Below are 26,959 nucleotides of genomic sequence, written 5' to 3' on the forward strand. Positions count from 1 at the left end.
AATATGAGTCTTTGAATGTTCTTCGAATATAATCTTTCTAACATGAACTTCCAAAATATTCTTTTTTTTTTTTTTGTGCGGACTTCCTTACCGCTACGGGGATTGGAATCCCAGCAGTTCAAGACGAGAAGATTATTTATTTTGCTTGACTTTTATTTATATTTCTTATTTGATCGACCAACGAATTGGAGTTGGCTGATCTGGCTAATCCTTAAATATAAGGTTGATCCGGAATTTTAGTCACAAACTTGTCCAAGTCTGACTTAAATCTTGCTACTGGATCAACGCCTACATAAGCCCTACGAATATTTGAGGGCAGAAAATTGAACAATGAATGTTACTTTTAAATATATTTCTTATGCACGATTACTAGGCGTAGAGCAAGTATTTGATCATCCTGGGGAAAATGCTTTTTCTATTCTCTATTCTCCTCCAATAGTGAAAAATATAACTTTATGTATTACAAATGCAGACATCAAAATCTCATATTTATCCATTCTCATTCAAGTAAATTAAGGTGTGTGTTCAAATGGGATTTTGCATTGATCAAAAGTAATGAATTAAGGATTACGATTGTTAAAGTTTAAATAAAGATTTAACGCATGACAAAATTATCTTTTGAAACAATGATGCCCACCACTGGTTGCTAATAGCTTAAAACAAAAAGTATGCTTACCTTTGAAATTCTTTTTGGTAGGGTAAAGCCAATTTTAAGAAATAATTAACAAATCATCAATGTGCCAGCTGGAAACATTACATGCCTCTAAGTTTTAGTTTAGTTTAGAGCATATAATTTTGCAGTGTTGAGGAAAAGACATTAGAATATAAACGTGTTGAAAAAGGAAGCAAAAAGTCATTCAAATATGTTCAGTCCCTTTTGTACTGCACTATCATAAAAGATTAGAACTTCTTTGCTGTATCGGTCATAAATTGACAGAAACACTATGTCTTTACTTGGACAGCATTTCTTTGATTTATTACTAATTCACTCTTCCGGGCAATTCTTTGTTAACCTCAACCACGGACTTCTAGAGATGTGGACTGCGAACGGAAGCTAAAGTTGTAAAACCATCTCGAATTTTTCCTCGACATACGAACATTTTGTACGAGTCTAGTTATCAGTTATCATCACTTATCACTATTCTACGTGATAGTCACAGAAACAATTGAAAGACAGCAACACGTAATCGTGCCCGTAGGAGTAAATCATCCAGAACACTGTCCATTCTTATAACACAGCTGAAATTACTACTTAAGCATTAGGCATAATGTCATGTGGCAATAACATTTTTCGACATTTGAATTGACTTCAACATCTCAAAGTTTTACCTGGCCGATGCCAATTTCTCCGTTTTTTATTTTTTCGTTTGTTGACAAACCACCTCCAACCGCTTTTATCTACAAACAGAGAATAATCTGGGGCTGGGTTGAATTTTTTAGTGTTTTGTTATTTTTAATGTCATACTCTGTATTTTACTGACTTATCTTAGAAGTCGGCCTGTGACTAGCTAAAGGCTGTCGTCACCAGTCAGCTTTGCCCGGCTTTGCCATCTCCGCTTGATTGCGAATTTCTGTTCAACAACAACCGGTCGTGGACGCGTGGGTAAAACTTATGCTAAACTTGAGTTGCCGGGTTTTTCTGAGCCAACGAGGTTGTGTGACTGTAGAAGATGTCCATTGTTTGTAGTACATCTGTGGATAGAAGGAAGGTACACGCACAATGTACTCGTTCTACAGTCACACAACCTCATGCCCGGCCACGTCGTTGGCTCCGAGAAACCTTCGTTACCGGCCTCGGATTGCTCAGGAGCATGTGTGGCATCTTGTGCTATACCGACCACGATCAGGGCCAGGGAGGACCCACCTCGAACCCCACTGTGAATGGCCCCCGCCTTGACTTGTCGGGCACGCAAGCCCTCTTGGCCCACCGCGGACCTGACGGTCAAAACGCCGTGAAGCTAGCCTGCCCGCACCAGCCCGTGGTGTGCCACTTCTATGCCACCTTGCTCTGGTTGAGAGGCCGCCAGCCCGTGCTTCAGCCCCGTCTGGACCCCACCCGAAGCCACGTGTGGTTATGGAATGGCGATGTGTTTGGCGGCCTGCCCCCCGTGCCCGCCCACGAGAACGATACCCAAGTCATTCTGGCGCGGCTCCAGGCCTCGGACAAGGGCAACCAGATTGCGGATGAGCACGTGCCCGATGTACTGGGCCAGATCCAGGGACCGTTTGCCTTCGTGTATTGGCGGGTGGCGTCGGGCAAGATCTGGTTCGGACGCGATCCCTTGGGGCGGCATAGCTTATTGATGGGACGGGATCCCCGGCGCTTGTTCTTGAGTTCCGTGGTGGATCCGTCCGAGGTGGACGCCTTCGAGCTGCCCGCCCTGGGCATCTACCAGCTGGATCTAGCAGCCTCATTGGGCCAGCCCGCTTCCATCCAAATTCATGCTTGGCGACCGGATGCTGGCGCCACCGCGGCCCATTTAGACGCTCGCTTCGTCCTGGCTGAGCGCACGCTCACCTCGACCGTTTCGTTGACGAGCGTGGTTTCCACCCATACACCGCCCGGTTTTCTACCCGCCGATGTGGACCCAGGCTCGCCTTCGGTTGGGCCTCACGTCTTGGCCGAGTATTTACGCTTCTATCAGACTACCTACGTAGAGCCTTTGGAATCCCATTTGTCCGCATCCATTCGCATCCGGGCTCAAGCGCAACCCGCTCAGTGCCACCGGTGTCGCCAGTCCCAGCCCCGTCCCTCGAAATGCGTGTGCGCCCGTGTAGGCGTGCTCTTCTCGGGCGGCTTGGACTCGGTGCTGATAACCGCTCTACTCTGCCAAGTCCTCCCCATAGAACAGAGCATTGATCTCATGAATGTGGCTTTTCAAAAGTCCGATTCGCCAGGCCAGCCCGGCTTTCTCGTGCCCGACCGTCTCACCGGGCTGCAAGCCTTACAAGAACTCCAGGTCAGATCACATTGAGGTGGACTTGTCTCTTCCAAATACTGCGGATCTCTTTCAACCGCATTCATCTCTCTTCGCTCAGGAACTATACCCGACCCGACGGTTCAATTTCGTGCCCGTTGATGTGACGAAAGCGGAGCTGATGGCCATGCGGGAGAAACGCCTTAAGAAGCTACTCTATCCCTTGACCTCTGTGCTGGACGACAGTATTGGTTGCGCCCTTTGGTTCGCTGCCCGTGGGTCCACTACGGCGAGAGTGCTCTTACTAGGTCAGTGGGTCCAGTACCTGGATTCGCACAGATATTGCACGTAGATGTGACGACGAATAAGTTGACCTGCCCTCGTTAGTTAGGTATGGGAGCGGATGAGCAGTTCGGAGGATATTCCCGTCACCGAGTCCGATATCAAAGAGAAGGCTTATCAGGACTTCAAAACGAGATGGACATGGAACTGGCGCGGATCTCGGAGCGGAACTTGGGGCGTGACAATCGAATATTGTCGGATCACGGGATTGCCGCGCGGATGCCGTTCCTGGATGAAAACTTGGTCAATTTCCTCGCTTCTTCCGTTCCCATTGCTGTCCGGGTAAGAGTTTGATGCCTGAAAATTGGCCCATCTCCCAAGATTTGGAGATACATGAGCTGACGAGATGCGCAATTTCAGACACGCCTGGACATGCCTCGTGGCTTGGGCGACAAGATCCTGCTGCGCGCATTGGCCTGGAAACTAGGCCTACGTCAAACTGCCCTGGAACCCAAGCGAGCCATTCAATTTGGATCGCGGATTGCTAAACTGGAGAATGCGAAAGAGAAGGGATCGGACAAGGCACACCGAACATCATGAGAGAAAAATGATGTGGCATATATTATCTATACTATACTATTTATATGTTGTCGCACTGTCCAAGTTCATGTTGGATATTTGATTATTAAATCGGCATTTTGTGGGGCCGAGTTCTTCAATCTAAGTCGAATAATCGGGCTAGAACTGTCGATTAACTTCTTGTGGTTCTTGCGATTAAAAAAGGATTGGATAATGTTGTTCTGGGGAAGCGGATTGAATTGATGTTCAGGGCGTAGGTAGGGTGGAGGTGATTAATCACACCAATGACACGGATTGGCTGTGACAATACACGGATTCAAGGATTCACGGACCCGCTTGTTTCTCAGATGCTCCTCAATGTACTGAAAAGGAACCAAATCAATTCATCAATTCAATGTCCCAATACTCGATTGTATCGTTTTGATGCTCGAGTGGTTTCAACAATGAACTGCGAGCCTGCCGGGGAATTAGACCAATCAGCATTGTGCATACCACGCTCACCTGACAAGGACACAAGGCCGACTTCAAATGCCGCGGATTCGTATTGGCCGCATACTCGGCGTTTCCATATAAATCCTCCACCATCCAGTCCAATCGACGTCGCAGATAGTCCTTGGCCCATCGCTGAATGTAGTGCAAGTACAGTTTTTCGGCTCGTTCGTGTTTTCGGTCGAGTTTGACCGAATTCCGCCCCGCCACCACCACTTCCACGTCTTCGAATTGCTCGACGTCCTTCAAGTAGGCCTCGCGGTCGAATCCGCCATTGGTTTGGGCGGAGGGGGGCCCATCCTCGGGTTTCTCGCTGAGAATCGCTTCGAGTCGCTTAATGCAATCAGAGGACTCGAAGTAGATGAAGCAGAGGTTGACCTTGTGGCAGGAGAGCTTCCCGCGATCGTCCACTCCCAGGATGATCTTGTGCTTCTGCAGACCCGCATTCACGGAGGACATGCACTTCTCAAGTTTCTTATTAAGCTGGAATAATCCAAAAAAAAAAGGGTTCGGGATTTGAGATAGGCCTCAATGGCAAACACCCTTTAGCAGAGATGACCAGGTCGGATTGTGGAATACGTGTGGCATATGTGTGAATCGAATCTTCATACCTTGAGTTTGATCCACATGCAAACGAAAATAGCCGAAGCATTCATGATCAACCAGAGTACTCCGCAAGCAAATAATTCCACCCCCTGAAAAAATTGTCACGATTTTATGATGGTATTTTGCAATCGAGCCGTACATTAGATCTGACAAGATTTGACAATCCCAAACGGATCTGACAATTGCTACCCAATAATACGATTCGGATCCGAATCTGGCAAAAGAATCGCTCAGTCTAATATGAAAAAACGATATATTTTTTCACAATCTCACAGAGTCTGTCAGAAAAGAGAACTTTCTTGACTTGAATTCTCGCCCCAGTTCATTCTTGAAACTGACCTGATAGCCTGAGAAGAGCAAAGCCAGTAGAATTATGAAGGCCGTGGCGATCCAAATCACGAGGATCCTTTTGTACATGATGTTGTACAGTATGAACCGCATGTCCGTTGTCAGCTTCTCGAGCGTGTTCACATATTCCTCCACTGTCAGGGTCAGGATGGGGGCCATCAGCTCCTCAGGCACTAATTCGGGCCGAAATTTGGCGGGTGACACCCATGGGAAGCGTTCATTAACAGGCAACAGGGTCACGATGACTTCACCGTTTTCTGTGGGTGCAAAATAATCATGGGCTGGCTTTAGTTCAGTAGTCTACGTATGGGAACTCGACCGATGATCTAGGTATGTAGCTTGGACTGCTGACTACCCAGTAAATAACCGGCTAAAAAAATCCATGGAAAAGGAGAGGGTAACATACGGCATGCAGGTGGCTCGTACCAAATTGTTTTCCTCGCGGGACTTGTCGGAGCCCGGCTGAGGCCAGTTGCTCATCGTTTAAGTTCACGTTATCCATGGAAGAGGATTGGCTGGAGAGGCGTTCCACCCTCGGGGGTGGTTCGTGCCCATTATTACTAACGCTGGCTTGACTCTTGTGCTGACTGGAACCGGGAGCCAAGGAGGCCTTCCGACGCAAGCTTTGCTCATCCACAACCTAGTTATTTGTTTGCAGATAATAGCATCCCTCAGACTCGCTTGTGGCATGTGGCACGGTATGTCATCTTTCATTCCTCTCCACCCACCTGAATTTCGCTGATGTCCAACGAAGCTCCCTCGGGCTGTGTAGTAATGACATGGCTCTGACCGCTCTGACGTTCGTGATCCAACTGCAATTGACGAGCCGACGAGAGCGAATTCACGGACCCGCGCACTGAGCTCACTCCGGAACTGCTCGAGTGGGAGGGAGTGGTTTTGGCAGCAGCCGAGTCATGGGCCTCAGGGACCCCTCGTCCACGACTCTCACCCTCGTCGAACTTGACCCAGGATGTGGACTTGGAAGGGGACGAACCCGTCGAACGTGCCTCTTCAGACATGGTAGAGGAGGAGGTCAAATGGGAAGCTGAAATCATGACAATCGAGGAAATCAATGATCAATTCGAACAGGAACTCGTATCGGAAAAATCCTCCGGCGAGGCCTCTCTCAACCTCTAATGCGGTGGTTCCTGGGTTCTCCACCTCCTGGCGACTTCTTACGACTTACCCACCAGGAGGACCCGCGGTGCCGCTCTGCCAATCTAGTTCGATAAAGACTATTTGTTATCGCAGACCATTGGTAACATTCAGTGAGTCCTTGCGGTTGTTCTGGACAAGCAATGGGAGATGACGATGAATCACCAAAATGCAAAGCTCAAGGTGGTGCTCAATGATTCCTCTGAGTAGTCCAATTCTGGGGTGACACACATCCCACGAATAGACTCCTTTTCAATAGGTACGATAAAACCATAAAACCGACTTCTTCGTTGCTTTCGTCGATGAGGTCCACTCATCAGCCCTGCCTGCACTGCGCAGTGCAGATTTTCGAACTTAAGGTACTACTAGATAGAGCAAAACTTATCATCAGCACCAACCAGGTCCTTCCCTACCTATCCCTATGCTTTGGTCGGAGTCTATGGGCCAAGACGACTTGGGTTTCGCGTACGAGCACTTCAGGCCGATTCTCTCTCTCTCTCTCTCTCTCTCTCTCTCTCTCCCCTGTCACGATGAAGCTCCCCACCTTCAAGAGCCTCTCCCGTCCAAATCATACACACTCACCCACTCCCAATGCTTGAGGGACAGGCTTAGTGTACTATGGAAGACACAGGTGGATCCTGGTTGTCGAAAGGGAGCATGGCATGTAGCAAAGGAAGGAGTGGAAGTGCAAGAAGCACACACATCATACCTACCTGACAAGCATGGATGATGATAATGATGATGATAATGATGATGATGATGATGACGATGATCCTCTCGATGGAGCAAACGATCCTGCCTTTTTGATTTGAAAGAGCCCGCCCGACAAGGACTCGTTTTCCAGACGAAGAGTTGTTTCAATCACGGTCTCAGATTTCAAAATTAATGACAAACATTTGATTCGAAGCCTCCATATATGTGCCATGAATGCTGGTTGATGAATCAAGAAAGCCCGAGGACGCAATCCTGGGGCCTCTCAATCCATTTATCATACCTGTTCACTAGTTGTGCAGTTGAGGCTCAATGGCCAAATATGGTACTTGCTCGCGAGAAAGCAGGCACTTTTGGGACCAGAAGAAACAGGTATTTTGTAAGGACACATTGAACGTCACGTGGTTTCGTGTTTTGTATGTACGTGTATTGATATTGGTATTGAATTCGTCAAGATCATGCTCATTCCAACTTTGATGTCTTCGATGTATTGTGGTGGTGTGGGAACCTCCAATCTCCTGATTAACGGCGGGTGGAGACCAACAATCTGTCTTCCGGTTCGATATCGCCTCTGTCCAACGGACCATTGGGATGCGAGCACACCAAACTGTCGAGCTCGGTTTCGGCCTCGCCCTCTTCTGCTCGAATGAGATCTTCCAATCGTTGGCTTTGGAACATGCTCCAGGAGGGGTTGTTCAAGGCGGGTAAAAAGCGCCAACATGTACTTCCATTTCTTGACGCCAAGAAAAGAAAGTAGCCAATAGGGTAGAAAAAGTGGGCCATCTCGTGGACTCCGTCCCGCACCATGTAGATAAGTCTGGAAATGGACATTGCAGAAAGACAGTACAACGGCAACAATGAACGTACAGTGGTTCAGGGAGCGCCATTTCAATATAATGCCATTTTGGTGCAGGATAAAAAAAAACTATCGTTAGGCTTACGCTATGATGCGATTATGGCTTAGTGTACTGAAAGTACTTTGGGTTATGGGAAGTCTGATTTAAAGGATTTTATTTACCTACAATCATGGAAAAGGCAAGCTACCCATTTTTATTCACACCGGTAAAGCCAATTCCTCAATTTCTGAGTTACTTACCTTGGAGTTTGTTTTTGTTTCTTACAAAGTCTAAAGACAACTCTCTCGCTCGGCCCACTCTCTGTTGATGGGTGTCTGGTACGTCCCCGTTTCTGCGTACATATGTGTACGAGCGAACGGGCATGTAGCAATGTCCCAATGAAGAGATTTTCCCGCTCCTTTATCCCAGCCATCAATAATTCTCACCTCACCCTCATGAATGACCACAGGTTCGCCCATAGAGTTGTTACAGCTGCCGGTCAAGTTGTAATCTAAATCCACCAATTAGCTTGGACTCGACTAGCGTAAGGCCTTGGAGGATTCAGATTTGGGCTAATAGTCAGTGGGTGAGCGAAAGGTCAAACAAAAAAAAGGATCCAATGGCTCAACAAGAATGATTGAGAGCCGACTCTCTAACTCAAATGGGCTTCTTAAGACCAGGCTGACTCGGGTTTTCGCAGATCTACGGACCTGTAACTCATCTGATTGTAATCCCTGCGACTTTTATCGTTGACAGACAACTTAAAAGGAGACTAATAGACGTGCTAGTACCAACAAGCATGAGCTAACCTAAAAAAAATGCCATTCCTTTCATTCTCTCCTCAAAGATCAAATGAAGAGAGCAAGTGCTAGATTCAGGCCTCAAATTGGAGCTGTTATAAACCAAAATGGAGGATCCATGCACCACGGTAACTGTTCTCTATACTCTTACGGGCAAGGGATACAAATATTCCCAAATTGGTTCATGTTCCAATACTTGTATTAATGTTTAAGCATTTGTTGAGTTTTAGATATCGCTCACAGTGTAAGATGTTTCAAAAACAAAGGCGTCACTTGTTGCGTCCCCCCAAAAGATTTGTTAGCATCAACGGAACTCTAACAGCACATGATTGAATAGTTATCTGTCTTGAGATCTTAAAAAAAGTTCATGATTGCCAGTTTAATGCCCATGACACAAAAAGTTGTGCCAATGATCATTTTAAAAAGAGAATGCGTTCGCGACTAAAGTTTTTCAATTTTAAGACACAAAAGGCAAATGGACTCTTGTGATTTAACCACAACAAAAACACGGATCCCCCTAGCGGAAGTTGAGAGCATAAAGGGAGTCCTCTAGTGCCTGGCTTTAAAAGAGGACGCTCTATTTTTGGTCCTTGAAAATCATTGAAATGGGGCTTTCTCTTGGTTGAAACATTGAGGATGCCAATATCTTCCAACTGGAATTATGGCTAAGCTCTCATATTACAAGAATGCATTTAATGATTGTTCTTTGCAGGAATTTGTCATTTCTATTTTGGAGCTCGCTGAGAGCAGTCGCATTTCTAGTTTATTGCTGTTCTTATCTCCGAGGAATTTCGAACCAAGGTGTGACTTCCTCTGTTGCTCCTTGGTTGCTGTGCACGTGTAGTGTTCGTGGTGTTTGTGCGTGGGTGAATGAATGGGAATTGCCATTCATTCACTCAATTAGGTTTGGTTTTTCACGGCTCTTCGGTAAGACGTAATTACTTTAAGACCTAATAAGTTTATTGCTCATTTATGTTTATGTTTAGCTTTTAGCAGTTTCTCTCTGATTTGTATTGTAGTACTTCTAGTTTCAAATCGTTATGTGTAGTTCTTTAGTTTGATTGTATTGGTCCTTGACAGTTAGATTTATCGTTCATTAGTGTATTGATTTCAATTTGTGTTAGACCAGTTTGTTGAGTTTATTTCTGTGTTTTTGTGCTGTTTTCCTAGTTTACACATGTTCTTGAACCCTTGTTTTTCTCTGTCCCTTACTTCTTGTATTCTATCTACATCTTAGATTTGTATATTTAGTTTGATGTGAAGTAGTTCATTCCTATTTTGCTTCGTTGACCTGCATCTCAGGACAAGATTGCATTGCCTTTTAGTTTCTTTACGTTTTTCTCTTTTTCTTAGTCTCTTGATTTTGCTGCTCATAGATAGTTCCTCCTGCATTCATGATGGAAACCATTTTTGGAAAAGTCACCAAAGAGGCTAGACAATGTTTGGACTTGGTCTTAGCTAGGAAGGATCCTTCCGTAGTCAATAGGCCTTTTTTATAGTTTTATAGAGGCTTTAGTTGCTTGGGTTGATGAAACCAGGGTGGTGCTTGAAGAACAGGCTCACTCAGTAGTTGAGAAGTCGACTATTTTGACCAACGTAGAGGTTGAAGTAGTATCTCCTCTTGAAAAAGCGCAGGAAAAGACAGTTGTAGAGAAATTAGTCTGTCCTATTTATCGAAAGCAGCCTTGTCCTGAAGAAGGAAAAGGCTGTCAGTTTGACCACCCTAAATGGTGTCAAAAACTTCTCAAGTTCGGCCTTGAGAAGTACAATAGTAAGAAGGAATGTTCTAAGGTAGATTGTCCTTTTTTTCACCCGTACATGTGCCGTCAGTCCATGAGACTTAAGACGTGCTTTAATGTACGGTGTACCTCCGTCCACGTAGAAGGGACGCAAAGAAAGGCGAGAAATAGGATAGCTCAGTTTCGTAGTTTTAGAGCTGACCCTATTCCTAAACCTAATCCCACCCCACCCCCTTCCTTTACCCGTTTAGCTTCCTCCCTCCCTCTCCTCCTACCCCCCACCCTCTCTCCCAATTCCCTCCTCTTCCTTCAAATACCCAATCCACCCCTACTCCTATAAACACTCTCCTCCCTAATATTCCTTGCCCCACCCCTATTCCAAAATTCGTTCCTATTCTAATGTAGCTACCCAACCATCCCCATTAGCTTATGCTTTGCCTCCAGTAGAACGTACATTTGTTGATAAGGGGGATTTCTTACGGCTGTAGAGGATGGTCCAAGATCTGGTGAACTTGGTCCGTCAAAAGAGAGGCCCGTAAAAGGGCTATATTTGAACGTGCATTGTCTGATTTCTGAAAAAGACAGCACAAAAATTAAGATCTTAGAAGAGCTAGCCATTGAGAGAGAGATTTCATGAATCTCTATAACAGAAATCTGACTTCGGCCAGGGATCTTAGACGAAGAACTAACCATAGTTGGTTTCGACTTAGTTCGTTGTGAAAGAGTACGCCCCTGATAATCCCATATTCCCACATGGGGGCGTATGCCTATATGTTAGGAATTATTTGCACATTAGTCATGTACAAATGTCGAATGGAGAAGTAGAGGCCTTAATTTGTCATATCCGAGGGCTTGATCTGTCTCTTGTAACAATGTATAGACCCCCTTCTCGTTCAGTAAGCTCTTTTATGTCAGCTCTCCAATTCACTGGAAAAGAGTTGGATCAGGCAGTTTGCTCGAGAGTTTTCTTTGTAGAGGACTTTAATTTTCCGGCTAGCGTTGTAGAGTGGGAGGTTAGTCCTGATGGGTATATTCCCATTTCGAAATCGACATCTCAGTTGATCGAAAAGCTGGAGGAGGTTGCGATCTTGCTCAATTTCTCCCAGCATGTTGGTGTAGCCACTAGAGAGAATAGCGTTCTCGAATTGGTCTTTTCCAATGACCCTGATCTGATCCAGTATGTCCATGTGACGCCGAGTAATCTGTCAAATGATTATGTTCTTCAGATAGGGTCGATCATTACTCAAAAGCCGGCGTGCATTAGAGTAAAACCGGTCAAAAAGGTTGGTCTGGCCAAGTTCAAGTTCAAAGATGAACATTGGCCATTGATTATAGATTGATTAGAAGAACTGAACCTGGTTTCAATTCTGAAACAGGAATCGTCCATCGATGTAACCTAAGGCAAAATGATTCTAGTCTACAACCATTGATAAATTAGTTTCCGTTTCTAAGGAAGTTTGCTTTAGTTTAGCAATCTCGAAATGTGTGCCGAAAGGTGGTACACGGACAAAAAATCCAAAGTGTAGGAAGACTTTGTTCAAAAAGAGTTGTAAACTGGTAAAAAGGCTGATGTGCACTTCGAATCCAGTCATTGTTGGTAGTCTCCAAAAAAAGTTGGACCTAGTTCAGGGTACGATTAAGGCCTCCATCGAATATGACCAGTTACAAACTGAGAGTAAGGTGGTTCAGGAGGTCAGGTCGAATCCGAAGGCTTTTTTCTCTTATGCGAACTCTAAGAGAAAAATGAAACACCCTGTTGGGCCTTTTGAGGATGATGGGGAAGCCATTAGCAATGTAGAGACTATGGCTAACATGCTTGGAGATCAGTTCTCCAGTGTGTTTTCAACCCCACTGAGTTCAGAAGCAACAGCTCATTGCTCTGAAGATGAGTCTGTTGAGATTGACAAGGTCAGTCAAGTTGAGCGTTTAGATGATCTTGTAGTCACAGATCAAGATGCATTAGAGGCCATCAAGGGCTTGAGGCTTTCAAGTTCTCCTGGTCCTGATGGCATGACATCTCAGTTTCTGATGAGATGCTCACTGGTTCTTGCTCCTGTTTTCTCGTTCTTGATGCGTTGCATCTTGGATCAGGGCAAGTTTCCATCGTCACTAAAATTATCTCACGTTGTTCCAATTTGTAAAGGGGGATATAAGTCGCTCCCCAGTAACTATAGGCCGATTTCTCTCACTTCCAATATTGCGAAGGTGTTTGAGAAGATCATGAAGTCCAAACTTGTTGAAATTTTTGAAGTCAATGAAGTCCTTCCGCCTAGCCAGCACGGGTTTCGAGCACATTTTAGCACGATTACCCAACTGATTGAGCATTTAGAGCAGGTCATTGAGGGACTTAAAGGCATGAGTCAGTTGATGTTGTCTATCTTGATTTTGACAAGGCCTTTGATAAAGTAGATCATGGCCTTTTGTTGAATAGGCTTCATGACATTGGGATCCAAGGCAAGGTTCTCAATTGGATAAGAAGCTTCATTAATGATAGGAAGTAAATTGTTAAGGTTAAGGGATCTCTTAGTGATATACATGATGTCAAGTCACGTGTTCCCCAGGGTTCGATCTTAGGTTCTCTTCAATGAAGGTTTTCAAGTAGCTACTTTTGAGCATGAATTCAGCCTCCAACGTTTCTGTCGACCTGGCACCACTGGTGACCACGTCTTCGAGCTTCATGGGCATTCAGCGAGCTCAGCTATTTCAAAGACCAACACTTGGTTTTCTGTTCCGTTTGTTTTGAATCACCCTGTACGGTAAGAAAGCTTGGTTCTATAGGCAGCTTACCATAAAACTGAGACATTGGAATAATCTTTGACCTTCCGAGACAGAAAAATCAATGTTCCATTCGATTGGACAATTTCCAATCAAAAAGAGTTAACTTCTGCCATGACACTATATTGTTAATTGATTGCCCACTCAGAGCACATGATGTGAAGAAAAGAGTAAAGGACCTAAAAAATAGATACCATGTAAAGTTTAGACATGGATCAGACAACGAGAAGGAAGATTAAGGGCAGCTAGGCCTTGAGTCAGGAAGCTGAACAAGTCACATGAGCATATGTTCAAAAATATCGGGGTTTAAACATGCTTGCCTATGGGCTCTGATTTTCGAGTGCCTTTGCAACAGTTCTCGAGGTATTGGAGTTTCATGAAGTTCCTTGGGCCTTCATTAAAATGAAGAAAACAAACTTAGTGTCCAACACTTCTCTTTTTCATTTGGGCCATAGGCTTATAACCTATTCAACATTAAATTGCAAACTGAAGGGAGGAGATGTGGTGTAGTGGTTGGCGGAGTTTCCTATCATGAGAGAGAGGTCCCCGGTTCGATTCTCCTCCCCGACCTTTCTCAAGGAAACTTCTAGACGCTAGCTACACCCACAGACGGAGAACCAAACTGATACCGGACATGAAACTGTCTATCGGAATTTGGAAAATGGACGATGTGATGGTAGGCTTAGCTGGCCGGGCGAGATGCAACCTCCGACCCTAGCACCCCCAACCAAAAAAAATCAACTTGTAGTAAGCTCTTCATATCTTTAATATTTGTAAGGACCTTTCATTTGAACTCACTTCTTTACGTCAATTACAGTTTTTGATGCTGAAGTAAAATAAAAGTAATGTTTAGAGAGCAAGCTTAAAAATTTCAAGAGAGTCAGAAATATTTAACCTTTGGGCAGGTATGGTCACAACTTTTTGGCCCTTTTGGTTTCGGCAAAGATTTTGAAAGTTTTAGAAACTACACCTCTTGCTAGCCACGCAAATCTTCTTGATGTGCCTGCTAACGAGCTTTTTTGCAAACCCGGAATATTTTTGATTTAGTGCATTTTAACAACCACAAATGAACAGTACTCCTGAAATCTTCGCTTGCCTACTACGTGTAAAACAGAGACCCTTTATGTAGTGAGTTTCATTCAGGGTGCCTCTTGTGGAGTACTAGTGTACTTCGGAGTCGAAGAAGTTGCATAGGACAAATCGAATTAAGAAACTGTGGTTACTTACTGAATTGTAGTGTGTGAAGACCTTTCCGACACGCCCCAAACAATTTCCTCAATGAGGAAGAATATGACGCTCTCACATATGACGAGAAACAAATAGAACAGTGTGAGTTTCACCGTCAAAATCTCCTCCATGTTCATGTGTAGAAGCATTTTGAGCGCCATCTTATAGATGGCCAATGCCAAACCAGAACTACAAGGACATGAACCCATGTTAATCCGTTAATAAGAAGGGTCAAGATGTCTAGCTGAAAAGTTGCATGTAGGTTATACCTCAGTAGGAAAGGTAAAAGAATAAACTCAAAGAAATGAAGGGCGGTGACCTCTCCTGTCCAAGCACTAAACAAGATTAACGAGAATGGTAGTATGAGTCCCGTTGCTCCATAAACAGCCCAATATGACTTGGGGTTGTGCCATGTGGGGAAAAAAGATTCCAAACTGATCAAGCGGAGGAGCTCCACCAAACCTGGAACATCAAGAATGAGTTGTTTGGCCTTACGATCCGATCGAGTGGCTCGTAGATCAATTGGTTTCAAAGAAGACCGTACCAATGCCCACTACGAGGAACCGTTGTGCCAGATGAGTGAACTCCAAAGCAAAAGCCCAGACTTGACCAAAACGGATGAAGTCCACGGCCACCCTGAAGATGTAGAAATCCAAGAAGATCACCATGTCAAAGAAGTCGCTCATAACCATGAAAGCCAAGAAAAATGCCATTCTTCCGATGAAGCCCCACTGTAATGGTCGGACGTGTTATGAAGAAAGGGAAACAACATTGGTCTGTCAAAGATGTTGAAAGAACTCAACTGAGAATTGGCGAGATCGCCAAATGCTGCGAAAGACCAGAATGACCAAGGTACCCGTCAGTAGCACGGCCACACTCATCCAAATGATTCGAAAGCACTCCAAAGCACTGAATCTTGAATAACCCTCTTCCACCCGATCCCATGGTTCCATCTCTTGGTAATCGTAGGAAGTCAAATTGAGTGGCTGGTCAGTTCGAGGCACGTTGTAATCAAAGAAATCCTGATGAAATGGCCGAGCTGAGGTTGGCCGAGCCGAGGTTGGCCCACCAAGTGGGGCTGCCATCTGGCGTAGTGCTGGTTGGATTCAATCTCGTCTCACTTCTAATGACTAATTGTGATTATGAGGATTCCTTCCGCGAGTCCATTGTTTGATCCTCAATTACTGAATGGAGAGAACACTCTGTCTGTGTTACACGTATGTTTTCCCTCCTACTTCTTGTTGTATTTATGGCGTGGCCCTTGGGCACAAACTGATGTCGAATCATGGAAGCCGACTGCATGCTTCTGCGTTTCGCTGGCTTTGAAGCAAGACAGGTTCTCTTTGTCCAGGGCAAGCGAGTCTCTTGGGTGGGTGTCAACTGTGGTCCAAAATGTTTCATTTATTACGTCTCACCCTAAATAAATATGGGACGAACGAACCGCAAAGGCAATGGGAACTAACCACCAGGGAAGATCTCTCTCTGTAAGACTCTCTGCGTGCAAATGGATTCTTTCTTTTCTAGGTACCAGTTTAGAAGAAATTGTGGCTTTTAGTGGCTTAGACGTAGCAATTGTTTGAGTAATTGAGCGTTGAAGACCTATATGGAATCCAGTTTTCCACTCCAATGTCTCTCTCTTTCTCTCTCTCTCTTTCTCTCTCTCTCTCAACATCCCTCTCATGAGTGATTTCGCAGCAATTTAAACGAGATGAGGTCGTAGCCTGAGAGTGCGAGTTATTACTATTATTGTTCAAATGCATCGAGCTTCATGAGAACTGGATTCTCTTAAAAACTATTTATGTATTATCAGTACAAGGATATGACATTATTAGCTTAGACTCTTGATCAAGACGACCGGTTCATTTGGAAACATTGGTAGATATCAGTCAGGTATTGATCCAAACGGTGACATTCGGGCCGATCGTTGGGATTCTCCTTCATACACAATTGAATCACCGATTCGATAGCATCGACATCCACTCCCTTTTGAAATGAAATGGAAACATATCTCTGAATTAGTCTTCCATCATCAGCATCCCAATCCCAAAGAGAGGAGAGCAACGAACAGATGTGCAAGCTACGTTTTCCATTGGTATCAACATCAATCATCAAATATCAAGTCGATGAACTCACTTCAAACAGGGCCAACTTTTAGCCTTTGAGCCTTTTAGGTGGCCCAATCTTTAACATAAAACCAAGCAGATTAATACCAGCTATTGGGTTCAAGTTTTTGAATCATGTCCTGATCATTGATGAGTAGAGATAGAGCTTTAAGATGAATGAATTAAATAAATTAAGCGCAAAAGGACGAATCGAGCCAAAATGAAGACCATGAAAGGATTGGAAAGTGAAAAACGCAAACAATGACCTCAGAATTGTATGAAAACTTAGTTGATATGTAAAACTTGTTGCAATCACGTCACAATTGGGCTTATTTATTTGCAGTGAGCTTTGGGGCATTAAATGCGCTATAGATGTAGCGTAGACACAGAAATGGGCAAACGCTGAAATGTAGCAACAATGCAAGCAAAATTGAACCGTGATCGCGACAGCACACTCTATTTTTACGCTTTTTGGAAAAATTTTGGCACAAGGCGAGATATTTTCGTAACCAGACTTAGTGAGCCGGAAATGACAGGCTCTTAAATTCATGAAACGATTGCTCTGCCACGACTAGAGTCAGACCAAAAACATTTTCCCCATATTTTGGGATTTTGGGGCCTTAAAAATTATATCGTCCATTTTCAGTTTTTTTGAACTTTTTTCTTTTCTTCCTGTGATGATACGTAACAAAGAGAAAGATAACTTTTGAGAACAAGGACTTTATTCAGTTGTGGATCAAATAGGACACAAATCTAATCATTGAAAGAGCAAATGTGCCTCAGTAATAGTACTAGACTCTCGAAAAAAATCAATTGTATACTGTGCCATAACATCGGAATCACTTAAAGAGTGTCCTAATGTCAAGAATTGTAATAAAGAAGATTGAACTTATTGCCCATGAAATAAAGAAGCTCAAGAGATCGCCCAGTAAATGCAATTGTTTTCCTAGAATTTGGCAATAGAAAAAAAGGCAATAAACAGGACTAAAACTGACCTCTTGGGCATGGCAGCAACGTTTTACATTTCATCGCCCTTCTTTCGTTCATTCCCAACATTTCATTTTTTTTTTCATTTTTCTCGACATTTTCCCACTTGGTATTCTTTTATTTTTTTTTGCACATTTTTCAACATTTTCTCATTTTGTCCCAACTAACAAAAAGTTTCGGCCAAAATGGCAACTGCTTTTTTTCCAAGGTCTACTAATCAGGAGCCAGCATGGGCATGGCAAGAATCTTCAATTACCGGTGCTTGAGGATGCTAGGATGTAATATTCCTTTTCATCTACGTGTTGCTTGATATGGTAGGCAAAAATAGCACCCCTGTCAAACGTGTTGTTGCCTATGTTTTGGAAAATTTATTCGCAATTTTTTGTGCAAATTTGTTTCATTTGTTTTGCAAATTTGCTGTCAATAAAGACAATATTTTGCTGCAAGTTTTGGCGGGCCCTAGTTTTTATGTTAGGAAAAAATGAACGGAACAGAAACAAGAAACCGACACGTTTTTGGTAAACATAAAATCAACATACTTGAGTTGTTTTAAGCAAGATAAAAATGACACATTTGGGTCAAAAATCCAACATATTTTGTCGGAGCCTAGCCACGACGAATCAAACACAATTCGACGATTTAACTCATCAACAAAGAGAATACGCTCGAAATTGTCTAACGTCTTGAAGAGATTATTAAATGAATATTTTATTGCCCAAGTGCTAAGACAATGACAAGCCAACTAGTCTTCTAGGAGACGTTTTAAATCCACAATGGGTGAAATTCCGAACAATTTTCATATATAAATAGGAATTCGATAGGCATTCGTATACTGTATGTTTGATATTGCGCCAACACTTTTGCAATCATCATTTCCAACAAAATATTTGAATGAAAAGCAGTTTCCCAAGTTTTTAGTGACTGATTTTGTTCGTCTGCAACAAAAAGCTTCAACATCATTAGGTCGTTACTATTTCATATAAGTGGAGTGGATGGAAGCAATGTAACCTAAGGTTAGGGAAAAGGGACCTTTGGCAACGCACATATTTTGTTTTTTTGCCAAATCATGGGTCTTGTTCAGCCATTTAAAGACACAATTTTGCACAAAACATGTCCAAAAAATGTTCACCAAAATTGATCTTGGGTTATCTTTCTAAACCCATAACCAACATAGTCTGGCACTATATGGTAAAAACAGTTCATTTTTTGCGCTTTTCTCGGATCTTACTTGTGAGGTGTCTTGGAAAAGAAATGGGAAAAAAATCCCCGCTGATGCAAGCTATGATTTTAGAGTAAGCTAGCTCATCAGCACTTATTGAAGAGCGGTCAAAATTCACATTAAGACTCAAGGTCCTTTTTAAAGTGTTGTATTATTGCTGCCTACGTTTGTTGGCGTGGGGCCAATCCTGTGGCAATAATACTTACAGCGACTTTGATCCTGGTCGGCGATATCAGAATATCGGCATGTGATTCAACTCTGTCTAAGAAACTTGAGTCCGATGGCAGAATATCCTCGTAAGGCTTGAGTTGGCACAAATGCGTGATCTCCCATAAGGTCATGGCCAGAGTCCAAATTGAGCGTCCAGAATTGGGGCCCAAAACACTGGAAACAGTTTCGGTCGGGCTTGAGTTCAACTTATCTCGCAATGAAACCAAAGTTTCAGGGGGAAACCACCGGATGGGAAGGGAATGGCCACAGGTCGGAATGTAATCATCACAATGGATCATGGAGGCGTACCCATAATCGCCAATCTAATGTGGAAGAATCGAGAACAATTGCGGGACTCCTTGACATTCACTTAGGCCTAAATTTAGGGGATCATGAGCCGAGAGAGTAAGCACCTTGACAGAAAGATCCGTTGACACCTGACAACAACGCGCACCCAAATCCCAAGGGACCAGGTCCATTCTTTCCCCCATTAGCTTGGCCATGCCACTCACGATATTCTGACTAAATTTGAGCAATAGGCCATCATTTTCCGCCAGGGTTTGGACCAGACCTAAAAATGTGGAAAAGTCTGTCAACTCTGTCAATGGGACTCATCAAGCAAGCATTGCTGAATCAATAACAACTTGACACTGACCCAAGTTGTGGTTCATGAAACTCTTTAGATCACCCTTGGAGCAAAACTCGAACAGGGTCAGATATGGGATTTGATCACTGGCTACACCCAGACATTGCAATACGTTTGGATGGACCACGGGCTCCACCTGAGGATCATTCAAGAATTGGCTTTGCTCTCGGAGGGTGGCCTCCTCTTTGAGGACTCTCACCACCACCGGTTGATGATATACCAAATGCTCTCCATGGGACAGTGACTGTTGTTGTTGTTGTTGCGATGGAGGTGGAAATGATTGCAGATCGTTCCGCCGAAGATGCCCGCTAACGATCATACCGAACTGACCTCGGCCCAGCACTTTGGTGAGTTGGAGGTCGTGCCTCCGGATCACCAAACTCGGTTTGGCGGGGGTGGACCTTGTATTGTTATGTAATCAAAGCGTGCAAATAACAAGCTTCTTTTCATGGAACAGAATCGATCAATGTGATATGCGCTTACGTCGTGATGTGTGGGGATAACGGGGCCAAGCGATCTGACCCGTCAACCAAATCGAAATCGATTTCATCACTTCCGATGATTGGCAGGGCAGGGGCCTCACGGTGAGGTTCCTCGATCCTGATGGGATCCGGACAGACGGGCTCATTATTGAAGATCCCGTAAGCGTGAGGGACTGATGAGCCTTTGGCCCCTCTACATGCCGAACATAGTGGAAAGGTTCCCAACCAAGTCCATAAACGTTGAACGTAACGAGCACTCCGGGGGCCACAACCATTCACACTCTGACCACTCATGTTTTTTGACACTGACTACATATATGTTTCTCTCTCGTCTTATCTCTTGGGTGGGTGAGTAAGGCCTTATCTCGGTTTTCTGACGGATCAGGCCAGAGATGGAGGGGGAAACGGGAGTAAAGCCGCCAACTCTGTTTTTGGACTGAGTCATCTTTTTAAAAGTCAGATGTGGGCATTCCATGTATCAATCAATGCAAGCTCAATTCAATTATCGCATGTTCTTGACATGGTTAGTAAGCACACCGCGGTTAATTGTTGGGTATCACATACAGTCGAAGATTGTAAAGCAAGTGAAACTACTTAACGTGTGTCACCTCCAATCCCCAGTATCCGACGAAGAATCTGACTGATGAAAATGGAATCAATATGGTACCTAGGGTGCAAAAATGAAACGTTGAAAGGCTTGATCATTCCTAATCATTTCTGTACCATTGACAGGTTTTTGTTTTGGATATTTAGCAGATAATCACTGTCGCTGGCCAAAGTTGCCCCTTTTGCAGGTGTCATTTCAACTTTTAATTTCAAGACCGTGGTCGCTTTTCCTGCATTTTAGTGAGGCGTTGAAAAAATGGACTGTAACAAAGCGGCTACCTACGTACGTAAGTTTATGGCGAGGAACATACGTACAGTTGGTGTTCGTGGTGGTTCAGACCTAACTTGACGCTCATTGCTTCTGGTACAGTTCTGGTACAACGAACTTCAATGAAGATGCCAATGCTTTAGATATGGCAATAGCATATGACTGGAGTTCATTTGGAATGATGTTGTGATACATCATACAAACTGCATCATTTGTGGCCTTTGAGTTTGCCATTACTCGGTAAAAATGTCGCATGAGTGGTGGAAAGTAGGTCCAGTCTAGTTTTGAGTTTTCAGGCGATGGAACGAGCAAGCTGCATACTGAGAGAGAGAGACGAAGATGAAGTGCTGGTTCCATTTGAAACTGAATGAAAAAGGTGGAAAGAGCAGCAATCTAATGGCAAAACATCGTGTCGTCAATTAACCGGCATACTCCACGTCATGTGTGAAGAACAACTTCAAATCCATTTTGAGAATCATAAATCCAACATTCTCGCCGCTCACTTCTCAAATCTTGCAATCGGATTCCACTATTGAAACTTAGCATAACACGTAGCTAACAAATCCAATGATAGGAATTTGAACCTTTTATCAAAAAAAATAAGCCAGTCAAAATAATCTGAGACATTTCATGTCAGACAGACCTATGGTACAAATGACAACATATGAAGAAAGACGGATCTGTACCGGAATGACATGTTCTGAGGCGAACATTTTGGCCAACGAAAAGCAAGTGCCTTTGACTCTACATACGCCTTCAAATAGCACATCACATTGGTATAAAAGGTAAAATCCAACCTGTAGTTGCCTTTAGGGAATCATTGAACGTCAAGCTATGAACACCTGGGTTGAGGAATGGCTTCGTTCCTCGACATTTTGTCGTCGCTCCAAAGGTTTTGCGTGGCTCGTGACATTGTACTTGGTCTTGATTTCTCAAAATTGGGCTTCAGCAACGGGGATGGATGTCTATGGGGAAGAGTCAATGCCTAGCGAGATTTCTGAGATCCATAGGAATGATGGCAATGGTAAGCGGGCGTCGTAGCAGGGGTATGGGACAATTCGGCAGGCCCTAGCGCTCATTGTTCATTTCCCTTCTATGTACTCACACACACAGTGGAGTTGGCTCACGTTTTGTACACCAACCGAGATCCATGGGCGGATTTCCGGGACAAGAAGAACATGTTCCTTCGTTCCACACGCTCATCCCCGACCGGTTCAATTGTTGCGATCAAAAAGGAGGTGAGTCCTATTGTGTCCTGGTTATCCCTCAACCCCGTGCTGAAGTCCCGGAGAGTGGCGGCCTACCCCAAACGATCTGATCACATGCTAACTCGAGCATTGCGCGAAGAACCCACGGGAACAATGAGCGGAGATAGTGACCTGTTCATGACTCGTTGGGGCCCCATCCGGTAGGGAAAACTTTATGATGATAAAATAATCCTCATGCCCCTGACCCCTCCTGATCTTATTAGCCAATCTCAATCTCCTTATTAGAGTCTATGGCAATAACCCAAGCCCACGCCAAGTTGATCTAGCTTTAATGCGGCTCTCGTCGCGGGCACGGGCCTTACCCGAAGGCACAATAGTCAATCGCGTCTCGCGTTCTCGACCTCGTTTCCCCGAGGCCAAGCGACAAATAGGTAATGGCATGTGGACTCGCTCGCTCCGTTCACCCGACAATCAGGATATGTGGATGAGGTCCTTGAAGCGATTCGACGAAGACATGTATATGCGGTCTCTACGGTCCACCCAGTTATCCCCTGCTAAGGAGATCCTGCGACCCACCAGAGGTGACGACATGCTCACTCGGTCTCTTCGCAGTGGCAGCACGGCCTTGAACGATATGTTGGCCCGGTCTCTGAAGAAGCGGAAAAGCGCACCTTCCACGACCCACTCCATTGCTCAGCGTGGGGACGAGATTCTCATACGGTCCTTACGATCAATGGATTCAAGTTCCACCGACCACCTCTTGTTCAAGGACGAAGACCAGTAAGTTGAACAAGCCTTTCTTGCCCATTGCGGCTATCATTTTTGCTGTCTTGTCAGCATTATTCAAAGTGGTTAGTTACCGCTTGGGTAACAGCGGCTTAATCACGCAAAACAAGCAATGTTTCAAATGTTGCTATGCTCACAGGATTAATCGAGAATTGCGGTCAAAAAACACGCGCCAAGGCCGAGCTGGCGATAGTTCGGACATGCTTACCCGGTCTTTACGATCCAACCCTTTGAAGACCCTTTCATTCAACGACCTGTCGGCTCAACCAATGGCGATATCGGCATCCCCAAGTGAAGAGGAGCAAGTGGCGCAACAGGTGGCGCAACAAGAGGCGGATGAGCCGGACGAGGCGGAGACGGCGTTTAGCCGGAAATGGGAGGTGGCTAGAGCCAAACTCGGAGAGCATCCCCAAGAATTGGCTAAACTCTTTCTCCGGTTGAGCAAAGACCGACACCATTCATAATGAACACCAAGAATACTCTCACTCAATGCTAAATTCGATTCGTGTTTGCTCACATCCGTACTAGTTTCGTGTTCGCTCCAATTTTGTCAAGAAGAAATCATTCATTCCCTAAAAAGGTAAGTCTGGGCTCTACTCGTCACCTTTGACGACAAGTTATAATTATCCTTTGATAGAGAGTAATTGTTTAATTGGCAGGCTGGGATTTGACTTATCAATAATAATGGCAGGCAAGGTGGAATTAACTCAGCTGGATAACACGGAACCGGGATATAGGACACCCCCTAGGGACGGACTAACCTGTTGATTTTGCACTCTTTTTTCTGAAATAGAGTTTTTTTTACAGGAGCGGAAAGTCTCAATCGTTATCTTTATTCTTTGTATACTTATTTAGAGCAACTGGTGATGTTATTCCCCACACTGGGCCTAAAAAATGGACCTGACATGTTTTTGATTGAGGGCCAATGGTGTTATATGGTGGTTTATTGTGAATGTCGCTCTTGACTAGGGCCGGCCAAAACTTGCACCCTGTCAATTTTGCAAATTTTGCAACTTAAACTGCAATATTTGACATTTTTATGCAATTCATAATTTAATATCAGCCATTTCAGATACCAATATTTGTGAAAAATCATAACAACTGTCTAAAATTCTGGACAATTTTAAGAAAAAAGGGAAATTTTACTAACTGGTATTTTACAAATATTTTTGCATAAAAAGTACACGTAGGTATGAAATAGATTGCCACATAGGTAGACATATTACCAACCAAATGCTTATGTTTTCCATCTATCTTAAATAGTTCTTTTATCATTTCAATTTAAAAGTTACTCTGTTTCACATGTTGGGACTCAGTTTAGTTTGTGTAATAAACTTCTCCTTTAAAAATCAAACATATCTTGAGATGTTTGCATAATGGAAGGGATAAGTGGTCATAATGTGGATAGTTAATTTGGAAAGAATTGACTTACAATTACTTTCAAGAAACTTGAAAAGCTTAGTTTTCCTAACAAAACTGTTCTGCACTACATTTTTTGCTACCCTATAAATATCAGTGTTTTTCTGCTAATGAACTGAGATTTATCTTTTTCATTAAATGTTAAGGATGCACAAAATGCTGATCAGTCTAGGAAGCATCGTGAACAAGGCAAGAATCTGCTCCCTAAGGATAGCAGGTTCAGATCCCATTGCTGGAAGATTTGTTTGATAGGGAAGGCAAAAACAGCCCTTGCCCCCACCAGACCTTGGCTAATGTCTTGCAAAGTTTATTTGCTAGTTTTCGTGCAAGTTCGGTTGATTTTTGAAGTAAATTTGTTGTCAATGAAGACCATATTTATCTGCAAATTTTGACCGGCCCTACTCATTACTCATGAGGGACGCTTGGCAGTGTGAAAATAGCATTGGAAAAACAACCTTTAGCTGAGAATTGAAATGAAAAGAAGGAAGGATGAAATAGTAAACACTCCAAGAGCAGCATCAAATGATAGGGCTCCGTCATCTAAGCTAAAAACTTTTCTCAAGGGATTGGCAACAAACTCTTCTTGTAGCTTAAGAGAGACAGCGCATGCATGGCGAAGGACCGGGGTCAACTCGTTCCAAAACGGTACCCTAAACAGAAAAATGAAATGGAAACCAGCGTTTCAGTGACATTTGGGGTTTCATTCGTGACTCTCGATCTCTTAGCGTATTGATACGAGGTTGCGACGTCACGACTTACGAAGCCTAAGGCCGAAATGACAAAAGATTTCTACCTTTCAACACTTATTATAGTTACTAATTACAGCCTTACGTTCAGCTCTGTTCCAAAATAGGTGATCAAACTCTAATCTCACGGCAAATGATATGTTTATCAGGCCATCTTCGTGTGTTGTGTCTTCCTCAAGTGAGATATTTCATCCGGTAGCGTGTCGTCTTTCATGGACTCCAATAACCGAAATAAGAGGGCGTGGCCCTTTGAAAGTGTATATAAACAGGGGCAGTGAGTCCCTTCCAAGTCAGTCACTCTATTGACTTTCAATCGACTCATCTTTGGCAATGTCCCGCCACAGCTTCAGAAGTTTGAGTGTCTGCTTGGTTGCCACAATCTTGACCGTTTGTCAAGTTGCTCCGGGCATTGAGGCCGATGAGAGCATTGGTTCAAGGCAAGATTCATCTTGCTTCACATTGCAATGCAGGCGGGGATACAGATCAGAAATTGGCTTATTATTTCGAGGGTGTGGGTGGTAGGCAAGATGTACTTTTAATTCGACTTGGTTATTTTTTTTTTCAGACCAATCCGAAGGCCTCACTACCAGCCGGTTTTCTCTCGAGTGGTCAGAGCTCCGGAGGAAACGTTATCCGCCATCGACGAACACGACCGAGGTAATCCCCAAACTTCGCAATTTGATCTACGAAATCATGGCCATTCATTCCTCCCCGGTCACCATTTCTATTCTTCCTATCTAGTGATCGTGGACGAGCCTACCCCTCAGCAGTACGACCTCATCTACGACGCCCCCGAGGTGATCATTCCGACGAGCCACCGGTCCAACAGCAATTATGCTCGATTCAGCCACGGGTTTTTCCCGTGGGCTTCCATCCGCCCCCGGACCCGCTTGTCTGACATGACCAATGTGAAGCTCGCAGGCCCCAAACGAGGCACCTCGGGCATCAGACTCATCTAAGCCAAGAGATGATGCCTGGGATGGCGGGAATTGGATCATCTCTTCTTCGACGGATCTGTGAGCCCAACAACTCCTCCGGAGGACTGGGGAGGCCCTTCGAATCAGTTCATCATCAACACTTCACAAATCATTCATTCATTGTGACGGTATTATCTGATCCTGACGTGCACTACCGCCTATCTAGGTATGGTGTACGCTCACGTTGGATGAGGCCTTCAAATATCAGTTAAACAAGCTGACAATCATTCATTGACTCGCCAATTCTAAGGATGCTTCATCTATTTTCAGAGGCAAGCTAACATAACGTAAAAGATGTGTTTTTTTTTTTCTTCACAGTTCTACGTTTCCTTAATAAATCTTTGTTATAATACGCAGCTCATCTTGGGGCTGAATTGCAATGTACGAGTAATACAAGCACTTGGCCTACAATCAAGAAATATAATACAGAAATACATAAATATGGTAACTCTGTTGTATGGTCGGCAGAACAACATTCATGGACGAATGTCTCCAAAAGCAACACCAGGATTAAGATAAAAGCATTGGTTGGCGTGGCCGGAAGTCGAATCGTAAATTTTGAGCAGACAAACTAAGGTCGTCGCTTCAAACTGATGAAAAGCCCTTGGGACAAAAGGAGTTACTACTTAAACAACCATTCGTCAATAACAAATTGAATGGCGTTGCCCGTTGCAGTTACTTTTGCTTTTCCCAAAATCTCATAAGCGGATATTACATGATTATTGCCTCATCAGAGCTATAACTTAGCACATCAAGCTAATAAAGTGGGTTCTTGTATGCCAAAATATGTCAAATGTAGAGAAGTAAAATGCAGTTCAAATGCAAAAATATTCGTAGA

General features: G+C 44.0%; 5 protein-coding genes across 9 annotated transcripts; 2 read left to right on the forward strand and 3 right to left on the reverse strand.

Moving 5' to 3' along the window:
* The first annotated feature begins 1,356 nt into the window (after positions 1-1,356).
* LOC131887548 (asparagine synthetase domain-containing protein 1-like) lies at positions 1,357-3,910 on the forward strand. Of its 2 annotated transcripts, XM_059236156.1 has the most exons (4): positions 1,698-2,960; positions 3,040-3,226; positions 3,310-3,542; positions 3,621-3,910. In XM_059236156.1, the coding sequence occupies exons 1-4, from the start codon at positions 1,812-1,814 to the stop codon at positions 3,798-3,800; spliced, it is 1,749 nt and encodes a 582-aa protein (XP_059092139.1). In that variant the 5' UTR covers positions 1,698-1,811; the 3' UTR covers positions 3,801-3,910. The 2 variants fall into 2 exon arrangements, with proteins under 2 accessions (XP_059092140.1, XP_059092139.1); XM_059236157.1 differs by lacking the exon at positions 3,621-3,910 and having other exon boundaries at positions 1,357-2,960; positions 3,306-3,474.
* LOC131887549 (uncharacterized) lies at positions 3,795-7,234 on the reverse strand. 4 transcript variants are annotated; one of them, XM_059236162.1, is made up of 7 exons: positions 7,091-7,234; positions 5,951-6,267; positions 5,649-5,862; positions 5,214-5,479; positions 4,880-4,963; positions 4,281-4,751; positions 3,795-4,141 (listed from the first exon to the last, which is right to left on the reverse strand). In XM_059236162.1, the coding sequence occupies exons 2-7, from the start codon at positions 6,239-6,241 to the stop codon at positions 4,052-4,054; spliced, it is 1,416 nt and encodes a 471-aa protein (XP_059092145.1). In that variant the 5' UTR covers positions 6,242-6,267; positions 7,091-7,234; the 3' UTR covers positions 3,795-4,051. The 4 variants fall into 4 exon arrangements, with proteins under 4 accessions (XP_059092145.1, XP_059092143.1, XP_059092144.1 ...); XM_059236160.1 differs by lacking the exon at positions 7,091-7,234 and adding an exon at positions 6,409-6,751; XM_059236161.1 differs by lacking the exon at positions 7,091-7,234 and adding an exon at positions 6,354-6,751.
* Positions 7,235-7,493: 259 nt separating this feature from the next.
* On the reverse strand, positions 7,494-15,751 carry LOC131887552 (uncharacterized). Its single transcript, XM_059236165.1, has 5 exons — positions 15,269-15,751; positions 15,010-15,196; positions 14,735-14,927; positions 14,466-14,654; positions 7,494-7,905 (listed from the first exon to the last, which is right to left on the reverse strand). Exons 1-5 carry the CDS (start codon positions 15,548-15,550, stop codon positions 7,611-7,613), a joined length of 1,146 nt encoding a protein of 381 aa, XP_059092148.1. The 5' UTR covers positions 15,551-15,751; the 3' UTR covers positions 7,494-7,610.
* A 489-nt stretch (positions 15,752-16,240) lies between these two features.
* On the reverse strand, positions 16,241-20,547 carry LOC131887550 (serine/threonine-protein kinase LMTK2-like). Its single transcript, XM_059236163.1, has 5 exons — positions 20,113-20,547; positions 19,639-20,030; positions 19,397-19,554; positions 18,980-19,306; positions 16,241-16,448 (listed from the first exon to the last, which is right to left on the reverse strand). The coding sequence occupies exons 1-5, from the start codon at positions 20,403-20,405 to the stop codon at positions 16,311-16,313; spliced, it is 1,308 nt and encodes a 435-aa protein (XP_059092146.1). The 5' UTR covers positions 20,406-20,547; the 3' UTR covers positions 16,241-16,310.
* Positions 20,548-20,646: 99 nt separating this feature from the next.
* Positions 20,647-26,562, forward strand: LOC131887551 (uncharacterized). The gene is made up of 6 exons (XM_059236164.1): positions 20,647-22,009; positions 22,099-22,393; positions 22,479-22,973; positions 23,119-23,559; positions 25,710-25,801; positions 25,886-26,562. The coding sequence occupies exons 1-4, from the start codon at positions 21,820-21,822 to the stop codon at positions 23,441-23,443; spliced, it is 1,305 nt and encodes a 434-aa protein (XP_059092147.1). The 5' UTR covers positions 20,647-21,819; the 3' UTR covers positions 23,444-23,559; positions 25,710-25,801; positions 25,886-26,562.
* The last annotated feature ends 397 nt before the right edge of the window (positions 26,563-26,959 follow it).

This window comes from Tigriopus californicus, chromosome 10 (assembly GCF_007210705.1).
Source record: "Tigriopus californicus strain San Diego chromosome 10, Tcal_SD_v2.1, whole genome shotgun sequence".
NCBI classification, from domain to species: Eukaryota; Metazoa; Arthropoda; class Copepoda; order Harpacticoida; family Harpacticidae; genus Tigriopus; species Tigriopus californicus.

What these genes read in the sequence shown, in the direction of transcription:
- LOC131887548 (XM_059236156.1), top strand. Translation starts at nt 1,812, where the DNA reads ATGTGTGGCATCTTGTGCTATACCGACCACGATCAGGGCCAGGGAGGA. An exon ending in GGCGAGAGTGCTCTTACTAG is followed by an intron (nt 3,227 to 3,309) that starts GTCAGTGGGTCC and finishes CTCGTTAGTTAG; the next exon opens with GTATGGGAGCGGATGAGCAG. An exon ending in CCGTTCCCATTGCTGTCCGG is followed by an intron (nt 3,543 to 3,620) that starts GTAAGAGTTTGA and finishes GCGCAATTTCAG; the next exon opens with ACACGCCTGGACATGCCTCG.
- LOC131887550 (XM_059236163.1), bottom strand. Translation starts at nt 20,405, where the DNA reads ATGAGTGGTCAGAGTGTGAATGGTTGTGGCCCCCGGAGTGCTCGTTAC. An exon ending in TTATCCCCACACATCACGAC is followed by an intron (nt 20,031 to 20,112) that starts GTAAGCGCATAT and finishes TAACAATACAAG; the next exon opens with GTCCACCCCCGCCAAACCGA. An exon ending in TTTCATGAACCACAACTTGG is followed by an intron (nt 19,555 to 19,638) that starts GTCAGTGTCAAG and finishes CCACATTTTTAG; the next exon opens with GTCTGGTCCAAACCCTGGCG.
- LOC131887552 (XM_059236165.1), bottom strand. Translation starts at nt 15,550, where the DNA reads ATGGCAGCCCCACTTGGTGGGCCAACCTCGGCTCGGCCAACCTCAGCT. An exon ending in CTTTTACCTTTCCTACTGAG is followed by an intron (nt 14,655 to 14,734) that starts GTATAACCTACA and finishes ATGTCCTTGTAG; the next exon opens with TTCTGGTTTGGCATTGGCCA. An exon ending in TCTTCACACACTACAATTCA is followed by an intron (nt 7,906 to 14,465) that starts GTAAGTAACCAC and finishes GTCCATTTCCAG; the next exon opens with ACTTATCTACATGGTGCGGG.
- LOC131887551 (XM_059236164.1), top strand. Translation starts at nt 21,820, where the DNA reads ATGAACACCTGGGTTGAGGAATGGCTTCGTTCCTCGACATTTTGTCGT. An exon ending in ACTCGTTGGGGCCCCATCCG is followed by an intron (nt 22,394 to 22,478) that starts GTAGGGAAAACT and finishes TCTCCTTATTAG; the next exon opens with AGTCTATGGCAATAACCCAA. An exon ending in TTGTTCAAGGACGAAGACCA is followed by an intron (nt 22,974 to 23,118) that starts GTAAGTTGAACA and finishes CTATGCTCACAG; the next exon opens with GATTAATCGAGAATTGCGGT.
- LOC131887549 (XM_059236159.1), bottom strand. Translation starts at nt 6,277, where the DNA reads ATGATTTCAGCTTCCCATTTGACCTCCTCCTCTACCATGTCTGAAGAG. An exon ending in CCCGCGAGGAAAACAATTTG is followed by an intron (nt 5,480 to 5,648) that starts GTACGAGCCACC and finishes TTGCACCCACAG; the next exon opens with AAAACGGTGAAGTCATCGTG. An exon ending in TGCTCTTCTCAGGCTATCAG is followed by an intron (nt 4,964 to 5,213) that starts GTCAGTTTCAAG and finishes CAATTTTTTCAG; the next exon opens with GGGGTGGAATTATTTGCTTG.